This window comes from Molossus molossus, unplaced genomic scaffold (genome assembly GCF_014108415.1).
Source record: "Molossus molossus isolate mMolMol1 unplaced genomic scaffold, mMolMol1.p scaffold_m16_p_16, whole genome shotgun sequence".
NCBI classification, from domain to species: Eukaryota; Metazoa; Chordata; class Mammalia; order Chiroptera; family Molossidae; genus Molossus; species Molossus molossus.
Window position 1 is genome coordinate 42758371 of NW_023425351.1, and position 12708 is coordinate 42771078.

The 12708-nt window shown below is 33.5% G+C and overlaps 1 protein-coding gene across 7 annotated transcripts in view; it reads left to right on the plus strand.

Annotated features, from left to right (window-relative positions):
* Positions 1-12708, plus strand: part of VPS13B (vacuolar protein sorting 13 homolog B) — an 867799-nt gene that overhangs the window by 233666 nt on the left and 621425 nt on the right. For 6 of the 7 annotated variants that reach the window (XR_004959842.1, XR_004959841.1, XM_036263824.1 and 3 more), the window contains exons 18-19: positions 7301-7435; positions 8223-8396. Coding sequence is in view for 5 of the 7 variants with exons in the window: in XM_036263824.1 (XP_036119717.1) it covers positions 7301-7435; positions 8223-8396 (309 nt within the window). In the remaining 2 variants the exon portion in view is untranslated. Of the gene's footprint in view, positions 1-7300; positions 7436-8222; positions 8397-8933; positions 9125-12708 lie in introns of those variants that run through there. The other variant, XM_036263828.1, reaches the window with a different exon arrangement.

Here is a 12708-nt window from a genome sequence, read left to right on the forward strand (position 1 = left end):
CTCTGTGCTGTGGAGCCGCTTGGGAGTTTAATCCGTGGGTGCTGCTCATAGCTAAGGCCGCTGCTGTCTGTGAACTTCCAGCCCCCTTATGGCGCCTCCGCAGTTCTGCCAGGATCGAGTCAGTGTCCCTGGTTATATGATCCTCGAAAGCTGCTTTTCTGTTGCTTTTCCCCATCAATTTGTCTGTGTTTTAGTTGTAATTCTAGTTTGGTCCTCGGAGACGGACTGTGTAGCTTCCATTCATTGTGCAGCCATTTTGGAATCTCCGACCAGAGAATTTAGAAAAGAAAAATATAATCTTTGGCAGTCAGAAGTCCTTGAGTGGATTAAATAGCAGATTAGGCATAGTCAAAGATACTATTAGTAAATTTGATGGTGGATATGAAGAAATTAGACCGAATGCAGCACTGAAAATAGAGATGAAAAGGTGAAATAGAAGTCAACAGATATGGATAGTAGAATGAGACAATTCTATTTATATCTAGTACAACTTACAGAAGGAGCGACTTACAGAAGGAGCCCTGGCTGGTCTGGCTCAGTGGTAAGAGCGTCGCCCACGGACCAAAGAGTCCTGGGTTCGATTCTGGCCAAGGCCACATACTTCGGTTGTGGTTTGTCCCAGTTGGGGTTCTTCGGGTGACAACCACTTATGTCTGTCTCACATCGACATTTCTCTCTCTCTCTCTCTCTTTCTTTGTCTCTCTCTCCCTCCCACTCTAAAGATTAATGTAAAAATATGCTCAGGTAAGGATTAAAAAAAAAAAAAAGACTCAGAGAAGGAGACATCAGGAGAGAGGCAATGTTTGGAAACATTTTTTGATAAACCACAAAATTGATGCAAGATGTGAATCTTCAGATTCAAAAATCCTAAATCCTAAACCAGAAAAATAAGCCTGTATCTCTAAGTAGATACATTGTGGTGAAACCCCATTGTACTAAAGACCAACATAAACCTTTAAATGTGGTCCATGGGAAAAGAAATTAATGACATGATCTGCCAACATTAATGTTGGTTTTTTAGTTACCCATACTTGGCAATGAAGATGTCAAGGAAAAAGAAAATAATATGTTCTTGAACATCGGTAATATTTAGGGCACTTTGCTAACCTATCTGGAATTCTCTTTTTTTAAGCCTACCCAATCTAGAGATCTTCCCCTTTCCAAACAATGTGAGTTATTGAATCTTATTATATTATTTGCACAGGTTGTAAGTTCTTCAGTGTTTTAACCAGGGTTCATTTCTTCTAGATGAAAAGATTTATTTTTTCTAGTGCCTTATACACAGAAATGTCCAAATTTCCAGACCTGTAATCATAACTAGTAGAGCAATGAAAGTTAAGTAGGTAAGCTTGAAGAGGAGGAGGTTAGTTCTTAATGTGAATTAATTATCTCATAAAGTATGTGGTTAGTATGACAAAGAAATGTAGGAGTGAGAATCTGATTCATAGAATCTTAGAATTAGAAGCAAATTTTATTTTTTAAATCTTTATATTAAGAATTATGTCATAAACTAGGTGTTAGAAGGTATGGATTTAAACTAAGACATCTCTTTTATCATTTTGTCCATATGAAGCCGAGTCTAATAGTCACATGTTTATTTGCTATTGTTGATGTTTAAAAAAACGTTAAGAAAGAAGCAGACCTGCAGATACATGTTAATAAATGCTTGTTGACTTTTTGCTAGTAATTATAATGTGCACAGGGATTGCTGAGGTCCAAGTGAGGGTGGAACAATGGGAAGTAAGACTTTGTGTTTTGATCCTTGTGAATATTTACAGTTTAATTCTGTCACCTAAATATCACTGTGATTTACACTTTGAGATTACTTTTTATTTCACACTATTTAATTGATTATAGTTCAATGGTTATATTTTATATTCTGTTGAAAATATTAGTGATTTTATTATCCAGATACTTTGGCTTAACTCAATCCTAGAATGTCACTTCATTTGCTTTTGTGTGTTAAAAACAATAAAATCATTATTATAAATAACAACAAAACAACCACTGCCTTTTTAAAGTTTGCTCTGTCCTCTTTGCTTGTATTATCAGAGGGAGCCATTTGTAATCTTCAACATCTTGAGTCCTAGAACTAACCAGCTTTCTTGTTATATATCTTGTCTTTGTTCTTGCCTAACCAGCCACTTTTGTTCGCACTTCCACTTTCTTCTTATGTGATAAATCTTCCTCTCAATTCACTTTTTCCATTTATTCTTCCCCTGAAAGAATAATGCTTACCTTTTACTATATATCATTCATTTGGAAGTCCTCTTCTATTGTTATTTTATGTAATGTTCCTTAACAACTCTAAAATGGCTATCGCTTCAGTGCATTTAAAAAAAAGACTTCACCTCTTCCCTGTTTCAGAAACCTTTATGATTGGTTCACTATCTTGTGATTTTATTATTTTTTATATCTAGTGTGAATTCTGCTTGCTTGAGTGTCCTGAATGACCTTTTGTTTTATTTAATTATACTTTTACAAGGCTTGTAACAAAAATGGCAGTCCTCTGGACCCTTATCATCATCATTGTTTCTTTTAGAGGCAGTCGTTTTGAGTTTATTCTTAGATATTTGCCTTTAAATAAAATTCTTATATGCACTTCTTATCTTTCATCTTTAGGGATTATCTACATACTTTCCACTACCACAAACTTAGTGCCTTAAAGTAACATAACATTATTTTCTTCAAGTTCTGTAGCTTAGAAGGTTGAAATGAATTGCACACTAAAAGTACTAGTATGGCTATGAGAGAAAGAGGGGGGGGGGGGGAAGGTTGATGTGAGAGAGACATATTGATTGGTGCCTCCCACACATGGGGATTGAAATCAAACCTGCAGCCCCAGTTTGTGCCCTTGACCAGGAATCTACTGACACTCTAACCACTGAACACGCTGGCTGGGGCAGCTATGTTCCCTTTTGAAGCCTCTTGAAAAGAGTCCATTTTCTTGCCTTTTAAAAAAAAATATTTTTCAACCTATACATCACATGAATTCCTTGGCCTGTGGTCCTCATCCCTAATTATCAAAGCCAGGAACATAGCATTTCTATGACAGTGCTTCTGTCATCATATGTCTTTGACTCTTCTGCTGCCTTTTTAAATTTCTTTTTATCCAACTAGTACAGGATAAACTCCCTATTTCAGGTCAGTTGATTAGCAACCTTAATTCCATTTGCAGTCCTAATTCTCTTGCCATGTAAAGTAACATATTCACAGGTCCTGGGGTTAAGATGGGAACATCTTTGCTGGAGAAAGGATATTATTTTGCCTATTAAATAGGATTTAGCTTTTAGAGCCAACACTTATTGTCTCTATCTGTATTCTTTCTTTCTTCTGAACTATATAGTATTGGAACACAATTTTTGATTAAATTTGTATTCCTTATTAATTTACTATGGCCATGTATGTTTGAATTATACTTTCATTAAATAGTTTCCCTTATGAACTTCTATTCAGAGAGTTAATAACTGCCTTTATTGTTGGAATAATGCTTAATTGCTTATTATTAATTCTCCCAAACTCTTACAGAAGCATGAGTCTTCTCAATATTTCAAATACATGAGATACTTTTAATTTTTATAATCATTATTATTTTGGTGTACGTTCCTCCTGTTTCAATCTTATTTGCTTCTAATCCTACTATAGAGATGTCTTAAACTTTCCTTTTATCATTGTTCTAGGAATTCCTGTTTCTTTGATCCTGCATGTTCTTTCCTGATTTACTCCCTCTTTTTGATGGAACACAATTTCCTAGTTATCTTTCCAGAAGAGGAAATAAGTGTTTTTCAGATTGGTCATGTCTGAATGAATCTTTACATTCTACCTTCTGTGTGATTAATAGTTTGGCTGTATATAGATTTGTAGGTTGGGAATAATTTTGTTACAGAATTTAATAAAATGCAGTAATGTATTGTCCTCCCCGCCCCAGTATTGCTGTTTAGAATTTTGATGCCATTCTAGTTGTATGTTCCCTATTTCTGTTTTTTTTTGCTTTAGAAAAAAAAAAAAATTTCAGAAGCTTTTAGGAGCTTCTAGTTAGCCCTGATATTCAGGTGATGGGCTTTTATGTGTATGTTGTTTTCATTTGCTGTGCTGGATATAAGGTATACCCTTTTAATTAGAAACTCATATTCTTCAGTTTGGGGAACTCTTCTTGAATTATTTCTTTGATTATTTTCTCCATTTTGTTTTATTAGTTCTTTCTAGAACTTTTGGTTTTAAGATATTTTGTGGTTTATGCTGATCTTTTCATTTTATTGTAATTTCTCTCCCATTTTCAACCTCTTGGAATTTTTTGTTTTAATTTATGATAGATTTCCTCAACTTTATTTTCCAATCCTTCTATTAATTTAAGGAGAATTAACATCATGTTAATTTCTAAGATCTAATTTTTGTTCTTTGTAAAATTTAACAAAACATCCTATTCTTGTTGCAGTATCTTCTATAATCTCTCTGGAGACAGTTATTATTATTTTATGTTTTCTGTTCTCAGCATTATCTGTTTTCTGTGTTTCCTGGCTCTGTGTGTGTGTGTTTAATTTCTACCTTTCATGTTAGTGATTTCTATCTAGTAACTGATGATCCTTCATATTGTAGAATAAAATACTAAATAACTGATTAGAACCTGTTTGTGAGGTAGGAGACTGTTGAATTGTTGAATGGCTGATGTCATTTTAGGGGAGTTGGACACTAACTTTTTTGTTGTTGTTTAAAAGTTACATTTTATTTAACATTGTTTTCTAGACTACAATTTTCTTTTTTGTTTATTTTAAATTTATTTTTCAATTACAGTTTACATTCAATATTATTTTATATTATTTTCAGGTGTACAGTATAGTGGTTAGACAGTCATGTTATCTACCAAGTGATCTTCTCGATAATTCAGGTTCCCACCTGGCACCTTATATAGATATTACAGTATTATTGACTATTTTCCCTATGCCGTACTTTACACATCAGTGATTATTTTGTAACTATCAATTTGTACTTCTTAATCCCTTCACATTTTTCACCCATCCTTTTCTACCCCCTCCCTTCTGGCGACTATCAGTTTGTTCTCTGCATCTGTGAGTCTTTTTCTATTTTGCTTGTTCATTTATTTTGTTCTTTACATTTCATATATAAATGAAATCATATGGCATTTGTTTTTCTCTAACAGACTTATTTTACTTAGCATGTTGTAGCAAATGGTAAAATTTCATTCTTTTTTATGGCCAAGTATATTCCATTGTATATATGTACCACAACTTACTGTTTGTTTTTGTTAATCCTCACCTGAGGACATTTTATTCCATTTATTTTTAGAGAAAATGGAAGGGAGGAAAGGGGGAGAGAGAAAGAGAGAAAGAAAGAAACATCGATATGAGAGAGATCATAGATTAGTTGCCTCCAGCATGTGTCTGGACTAGGGCCAGGTATCAAACTAGCAACACAGGTATGTGCCCTTGACCGGGAATTGAACTCACAACCCTTGGGTGCACAGTCTGACACTCTTTAACTACTGAGCCACTCCAGCCACGCTGTACCACAACTTCTTTTTCTACCCATGTATTGATGGGCACTTGGGTTGCTTCCATATCGTGGCTACTGTAAATAATGCTACAGTGAACACAGGGGAGCATATATCTTTTTGAATTAGTATTTTATATTTCTTTGGATGTATATCCAGAAGTGGAATTGCTGGGTTATAAGGTTGTTCTTTTTTAAAATTTTTAATAAACTTTTATACTGTTTTCCACAGTGGCTACACCAGTTTGGATTACCAGCAACAGTGCACAAGGGTTCCCTTTTCTCTATGTTCAACTCTTTTGCTCATTTTAAAAAAAATGAATTCTGTATACATTTTGGATATTAACCTCTTTTGGATGTATCATTGTTTACTATCTCTCCCATTCAGTAGGTTGTCTTTTCATTTTGTTGATGGTTTTCTTTGTTGTTCAAAATCTTTTTAATTTGATGTAATCCCATTTGTTTCTTTTTTTACTTTGTTTCTCTTGCCAAAGGAGATATATCAGAAAAATGTCAAAGAATTTGCTCTCTTTGTTTTCTTCTAGGAATTTCATGGTTTCAGGTCCTACATTAGAGTCTTGAATCTATTTTGAGTTTATTCTTATATATTGTGTAAGAAGGTAGTCTGGTTTCATTTTTGTATGTATCTGTCCAGTTTTCCCAACACCATTTATTTAATAGACTGTCTTTGCCTTATTATATGTTCTTGCCTCTTTTGTCATATATATCAATTGAATATATATGTGGATTTACCTCTGGGTTCTCTATTCTATTTAATTGATTGATGTGTCTGTTTTTATGCCAGTACCATGGTGGGATCAAATTGTATTGAAACACTTTCAGTAACTATAGAATTTTGAATAAAAATTACTTAACCCCTCTAGTCCATTGACTATCAAACTGAAAATGAGGATAATAAACATTTTTATAATGGACCTGGTGTAAGGATAGAATGAGATAACGTATATAATGCGTAAGTCCTCAATAAATATTAGTTGCTTAGAGTTCTTCTTTAATAACATTATCATTAGTGGTCTGCAATATTGTCAGTCTAATGTTCTTAAAGTTTCTCTGCCTGTTTAATCTCACCTACCCTTCAGGACCAAAATGAGTTTCTCTCATTTGAATTGTTTTCTCTACCATTTATTTCATGGTAATTACTCCCTTCTGTGCTTTTATGCCCCTTAGCAAGTAGCATATAGTAGAGATGTTAATAGCCACTTTTTTGGTTAATTGATATAGAATCCTTTTTCTTTCTTTTATCTACACTGGGCATGTCCATTTTGCTTATAAGCCAATGTATTTTAAGTTAGAAGCTGTTTCAAGCTGTCTTGTTTCTCTTTCTTCAACCTACCTGACCAAGATATTTTGAAGAAATATTTTTACTCTGGATGTCTCCTATTTAAATTAAATGTTTCCGCCTAAATGAAACTAAATTTTTAAGTTAAATTTGTTTCAAAACTAAAAATCTTACTCTATATTCTAAAACCAAATGTGATTTTTAACATCTCTTGTTTTTGAAACAAATCTTTGCTTAATGTATTTACTTTATTTCTTGAGCTTGACTAATCAAGAGCTGACTATGTGAATATAGTTATGAGAGTTCAGTCCATTTATTTTAAAATTGCATCCTTTCACCTCCTAAACACTAAACTAGGAAACCTAGTGCAAATACTGTATGAACATCTGAGGTAGACAATTAAAGTATAATTAAGTTTAAATGCCTTGGTGAAGGAGTATAAAAATTATTTAAATTCAATCGGCTAGTACATTTGCAGTTTTCTTTTATTAGGTGTGAAATCTAAGAATCCCCTGCCAACTCTTGAGGGCTCGATCCAGAATGTTGAATTGAAGTACTGCAGCACATCATTGGTCAAATGTGCCTCTGGGACCGTGGGATCAATAAAAATTTGTGCCAAAGCCCCAGGTATGTGCAGCTGGACCGTGTAAAACTTTATTGCCTGTATAGGAGAATTGGCCTTGCATTTTACAAGGAGCATTACTGAAACAAGAATTTACTCATTGTTCCTATGAATCAGAGGTTTTAAATTTTTTTATTTTACTTAAAAAATTTTATTAATTGTGCCAGGATGATACTTCTTTACTTTAATAAATTAATTTTTATTTAAGGAAAAAACTGTGCATAGTTTTAAGAATGGTTATGAGGGAGAAAAATTAAATGAAAGTTTATTCTTATACTTTTGGGAGGAATAGGAGGTATAGATATATATACGTATGACACATTAAAATTAAATTAAAATGTTGTTAGTATAATAAAATTAAACAGAAAACCCAGCTGTTTTTCAGTTTCAAGTTGTAATTGACTTTACCTTCCTACCAATACTTTATTTCATAATATTTTCCTTAAATTATTTGTAATTTAATTTTTTTTAGTGGAAACGAAATTTCTAGGTAAGTTTAAAGATAATGTGCAGATTCCATTGAATATTTGAAACATAGTGTTTTTAACTTGTTTTCTTTTATAAGCTTTTCTGAACAGGCTTTACATTAATTAGCTAAATATTAAAACTTATTTTTTAAGAATTAAAAGTGCTTTTAAGTTTATAATATTGTTAGAGTATAACTACATGTACAGCTAAAATTACCAAATATAGTTGAAATTTTATAATGTTAGTATATTTTTAGATCAAACATCCTCAAGCGACTACTATATTTTATTTTATAACATTTTTTTCATTAATGTTTTAATTCAGGTGACAGTGGAAAAGATAAATTGATTCCATTGCTTCAAGGTCCTTCTGACACTAAAGACCTTCACAGCAGCAAGTGGCTCAATGAGAGTAGAAAGCCAGAATCACTCTTAGCTCCAGATTTGATAGCCTTCACAGTTCAAGTTCCCCAGTATATGGACTACTGCCACAATTCTGGTAAGTACAAACTTATCATTATTCTCTTAGCTTGCTTTTTTTTTTTCAGTAAGGCTTTTAAAATTAGACTTTTAAATTTTTTTTTAAACATTTTGTTTCTACTGTACTCTCTGCAGTTGTGCTCTCTGAAAATACAAATAAAGTATTTTTGTATCATTTTCGATAAATGATGTGTTTATAAGCAACTGTGATTTTATTTTATATGAGACATAATTCAGGTGTATGTATAGTAATCTTAGATTTATATCTACTAAATCCAAATGAGTTTTAAAATATACCATATCAAGTAATATGTAGACAGGAGTAAAAGAAATATAAAACACTGGAAATATTTTTTATGGGATAATAGTACTTCATTACCTACAGTTTGCCATATTAAAGTCAGGTGTTTGGGCTTTCTATAGCTTTGTAAAACAGAAAAGATGATGGTGGAAACAAGAAAAAAACTCAGAGGTCAAGATCTTATTTCTTGAGTTATATTCTTCTCTAGAAGCACTTTGCTTATAATCTATTTAATTTTATTCAACACCATAATAGCGGAGCCACACCTTTCATATTGAAAAAAGATACCAGAAAGATCAACGAAAACTGGGGCAAAAAGATCAGGTTAGTACAGACCGGTATCAGCAGTATGTGGTTAGTAAAGCCGAGGTGGTCACTCGATGAGGCTAGAAATGAGATAGCTATATATAGATTTCTTAAAAGGATAGAGGGTCTGAAATTTTTTTAGAATTAATTGGCTAGTGAGGAAGTGGTTTCAAATAGTTGCTAAGAGTAAAGCTCTGGTAACATTAACAGGTACTACACTTCCAGGAACCATGTTAAACATTACCATACTAAGTTCAAAGTAGAAACCATGAAAAGATTTGTAATTAACTGACTAGACAGACACTATATGGAGGTGAATATTCAGAGCATTGCACAAGTGCACATATGCAGGGACACAGAAAACATTTGAAAGGTGAATTTTGTTACAGTAGCATTTACAGCTGAATGGCATTCACATTAGAAACTGGTCATTAGTATTTGAAAGGTATGTCTGAGGACCCACTATGAACATGCTGGTAAGGACACACATCTCAAAAATCAACCTGGTGAGAATGGGTATAGAATCCTAAGGAAAAAATCTGAGCATGAGATCAAAATCCAAACTGAGAATGTGCCTGTGGATAAGGTTTTACCAATCTCTTGTGGCAGGGTTTGGTAAACATTTTAAGAACAAGCCCGATAATTAATGTTAGATTTGTGGGCCTTTTGGTCTTTACCTCAGCTATTCAGTTCTACTATTACATTACAAAAATAACCATAGACAGTATGTAAATGAATGTGTGGGACTGTGTTCTAATAAAACTTTAATTAAAAAAAACTGGAGTGGGCCCTGGCTCAGTGGCTCAGTTGATTAGAGTGTTGTCCCATGCACCAAAAGGTTGCAGGTTTGATCCCCAGTCTGGGCTGGAACAGAAGGCAACCCATAGATATTTCACCCTCACATCGATGTTTCTCTCTCTTTCCCCCTTGCTCTCTTTCTGAAATCAATAAAAACATATTCTCTGGTGAGGATTAAAAAAAAAGCATATAAAAAAAGTTGGTGCCTGGCCAGTTTGGCTCAGTGGATTGAACATCGTGCCATGGACTGAGAGGTCCTGGTTCGATTCCTGGTCAGGGCACATGCCCAGGTTGCCGGCTCGATCCACAGTAGGAGGTGTGCAGGAGGAAGCCAATTGCTATTTCTCTCTCACATTGATGTTTCTACTCTCTCTTTTAAAAAAAAAAATCAATTAAAAAAAGAAATGGAGGGGGTTTAGATTCAGCCTGTGTGGTTTAGTTACCCTCCTGTTTTAAAGAACAAAGAGTGTTGGTTAAATAAACATCATGGTTTTGTTAATGTCTATTTAATTGTGTTCCTTAAATATGCTATTGGTTAAACTCCTTTATGTAATTATTCATATAGTAATTTTTGATAGGTTTTGTTTTCAAATAATGAAATCATTGAAATATTATTGGAATGATATCCGTCTGGTTAGAATTTTGATACCTAAGAAGGGAGTAAGCTTGTTTATGTTTACCACATGTTCTTAAATTGGAGAGGGACTCTGTGTTTTTTGTTTTGCCTTATACAGTTAGAATGAATCAATTATGTCAAACTTATTTAAAAAATAATCAGATCTTTGTCATAATAATACTCATATTCTTTGTAATTTAAATGTGTTTCTAGGATCACAAAATCGTTACATTTCCAATCTATTATATGGGCCTAAAAGTAAACTATTATAAAAAATTATACCTATGATTTTTCTAGTGTAAAGTTTTAGTTTTTTTTTTTTCTTGCTGTTAAGGAAATTTACCCAGTCTTCAATATTAATATTTGGTGATACGTTTATGGATTTATGTGTAAAATTTTAATGTGATCATGTATTTGGTGCTTTGAAAATATTCCTTTGGGTACGTTTTTGATCCTAAAATGTTATGTGTTTTTATTTAAACTACATTCACATATTTTATTTAGGGCATTTTTTAAAGTTAAATTTTCCATTTACCTTGGTACTGCCACCCACATTCATAGCTTAGATATTTATGATATGGTGTTGAGAGAACTCATAAACATTAATTTTTAAAGCCAGTTTTAAAATAATATTGATTAATCTTATGTTCCTGTAACATGATTTAAATTGGAGTTGTGCGTTTGTGTGTGTATATATATAACTGATAGTATAGACAAATCTTAAATAAATTTTAAATGAAGAAATTATTTATTAACAATCTGTGAAAACCTTAGTGAAATACCACTTTTTCAGCAAGTACTTTCCTGACCATTGTGTATATATTTTTTCTCTTTTTCTTACATACATGTGCATGTATACATGCATATAAACGTACTTATTTTCCTACTCTTCTTTAGTTCTTCTTAGAACTTGAGAGAGAGAGAGAGAGAGAAAGAGAGAGAGAGAGAGAGAGAAGAAGAGAAGAGAGGAGAGAGAGAGAGACATCAAGGTGTGAGAGAGAAACACTGATGGGTTGCCTTCCCATATGTGCTGAGACCAGGATCAAACCTTCAACCTTTTGGTGCATGGGATGTCGCTCCAACCAACTGAGCCACACCAACCAGGGCTGAGTTTCTCTTCTGCTATTAGAATTTATGCTTCATGTGATTAGGAGTTTTTGTCTTTTTTTGGTCACTGCTCTATTTCTAGTGTCTAGACCAATATCCCACATATAGAATGTTGTCAACAAACATTTAATCAATGGGTGAACGAGTAAGTGATGAGTATATTTCCTTTTTTTTTTGAAACTGAAGCACCTAAGGAAAATGGCACAGGAGTCTTGCCTTCCCTAATGTTTTGTTTTGTTTTAAGATTCTGGTTAGTTAAACTCTTCTGGGTGAATAATGAAAGGGAAATACAAGTAATTTCTGCTGTTTCTTTCACAGACAGACAGGTGAGATTGTTAATGAACATTCCCCTTGGATTTATAGAATTTCAATGAGAGGTATTTGAATGTAGTCTAGTAAGTAAGTGTATTTTATAGGCGTTTAGTGATCATTCTCACTGGCTTCTGCCTATCATGTCATGATGTGTTCAAGACAGTTGTCTCTGTGTATATGCTCCCAAATTGAAGGTAGGGGACTAAAACAGGGAGCCAGCAAATGGTAGATATTATATAGAAGTCAACTAGGAAGTGGGTTTTAAGAGTAGCTTAGTTAGGATAAAGAGGCAGAGTTTTTTTTTATTCTGACTTCAGAATGTGAGAGAATGGACAACTTTATAAATGCGAATTAGGTTTTTATATGACTGCAAACAGTGAAACTCATCATCAAAATAGTACTTTTACAATTTTAAAAATTACTGTCCAATAAATTCTTATATTTGTTTATAAAACAAGACTGTATTTAGCACAGCAAATGTTATTTGTGTCTTACAGAGGAGGAAATAGAGGCCTAGAAATTACCTACCTCAGACTCTGAACTTGAACCTGGGGTTTCAACTATATATTTTCCCATTGACTTAGCCTATTTATATTTATCATATAATCTTAGGGTCCACATTGTTAAACATTGCATCCCCCAGCTTTATTTATTTGTGTGTGTGTGTGTGTGTGTTTAAACTTCACTCAAGGATATTTTTCTGTTTATCTTCAGATAGAGTGGGAGGGAGAGAGGGGGAGAGAAAAGGAGAGAGAGAGAACCATCGATGTGAGAGGGACACATTGACTGGTTGCCTCCTACACGACCCTGACCAGGGCCAGGGATGAACATGCCCTTGGCCAGAATTGAACGCGCGACTCGTTGGTCTGCGGCCCGATGCTCTACCACTGA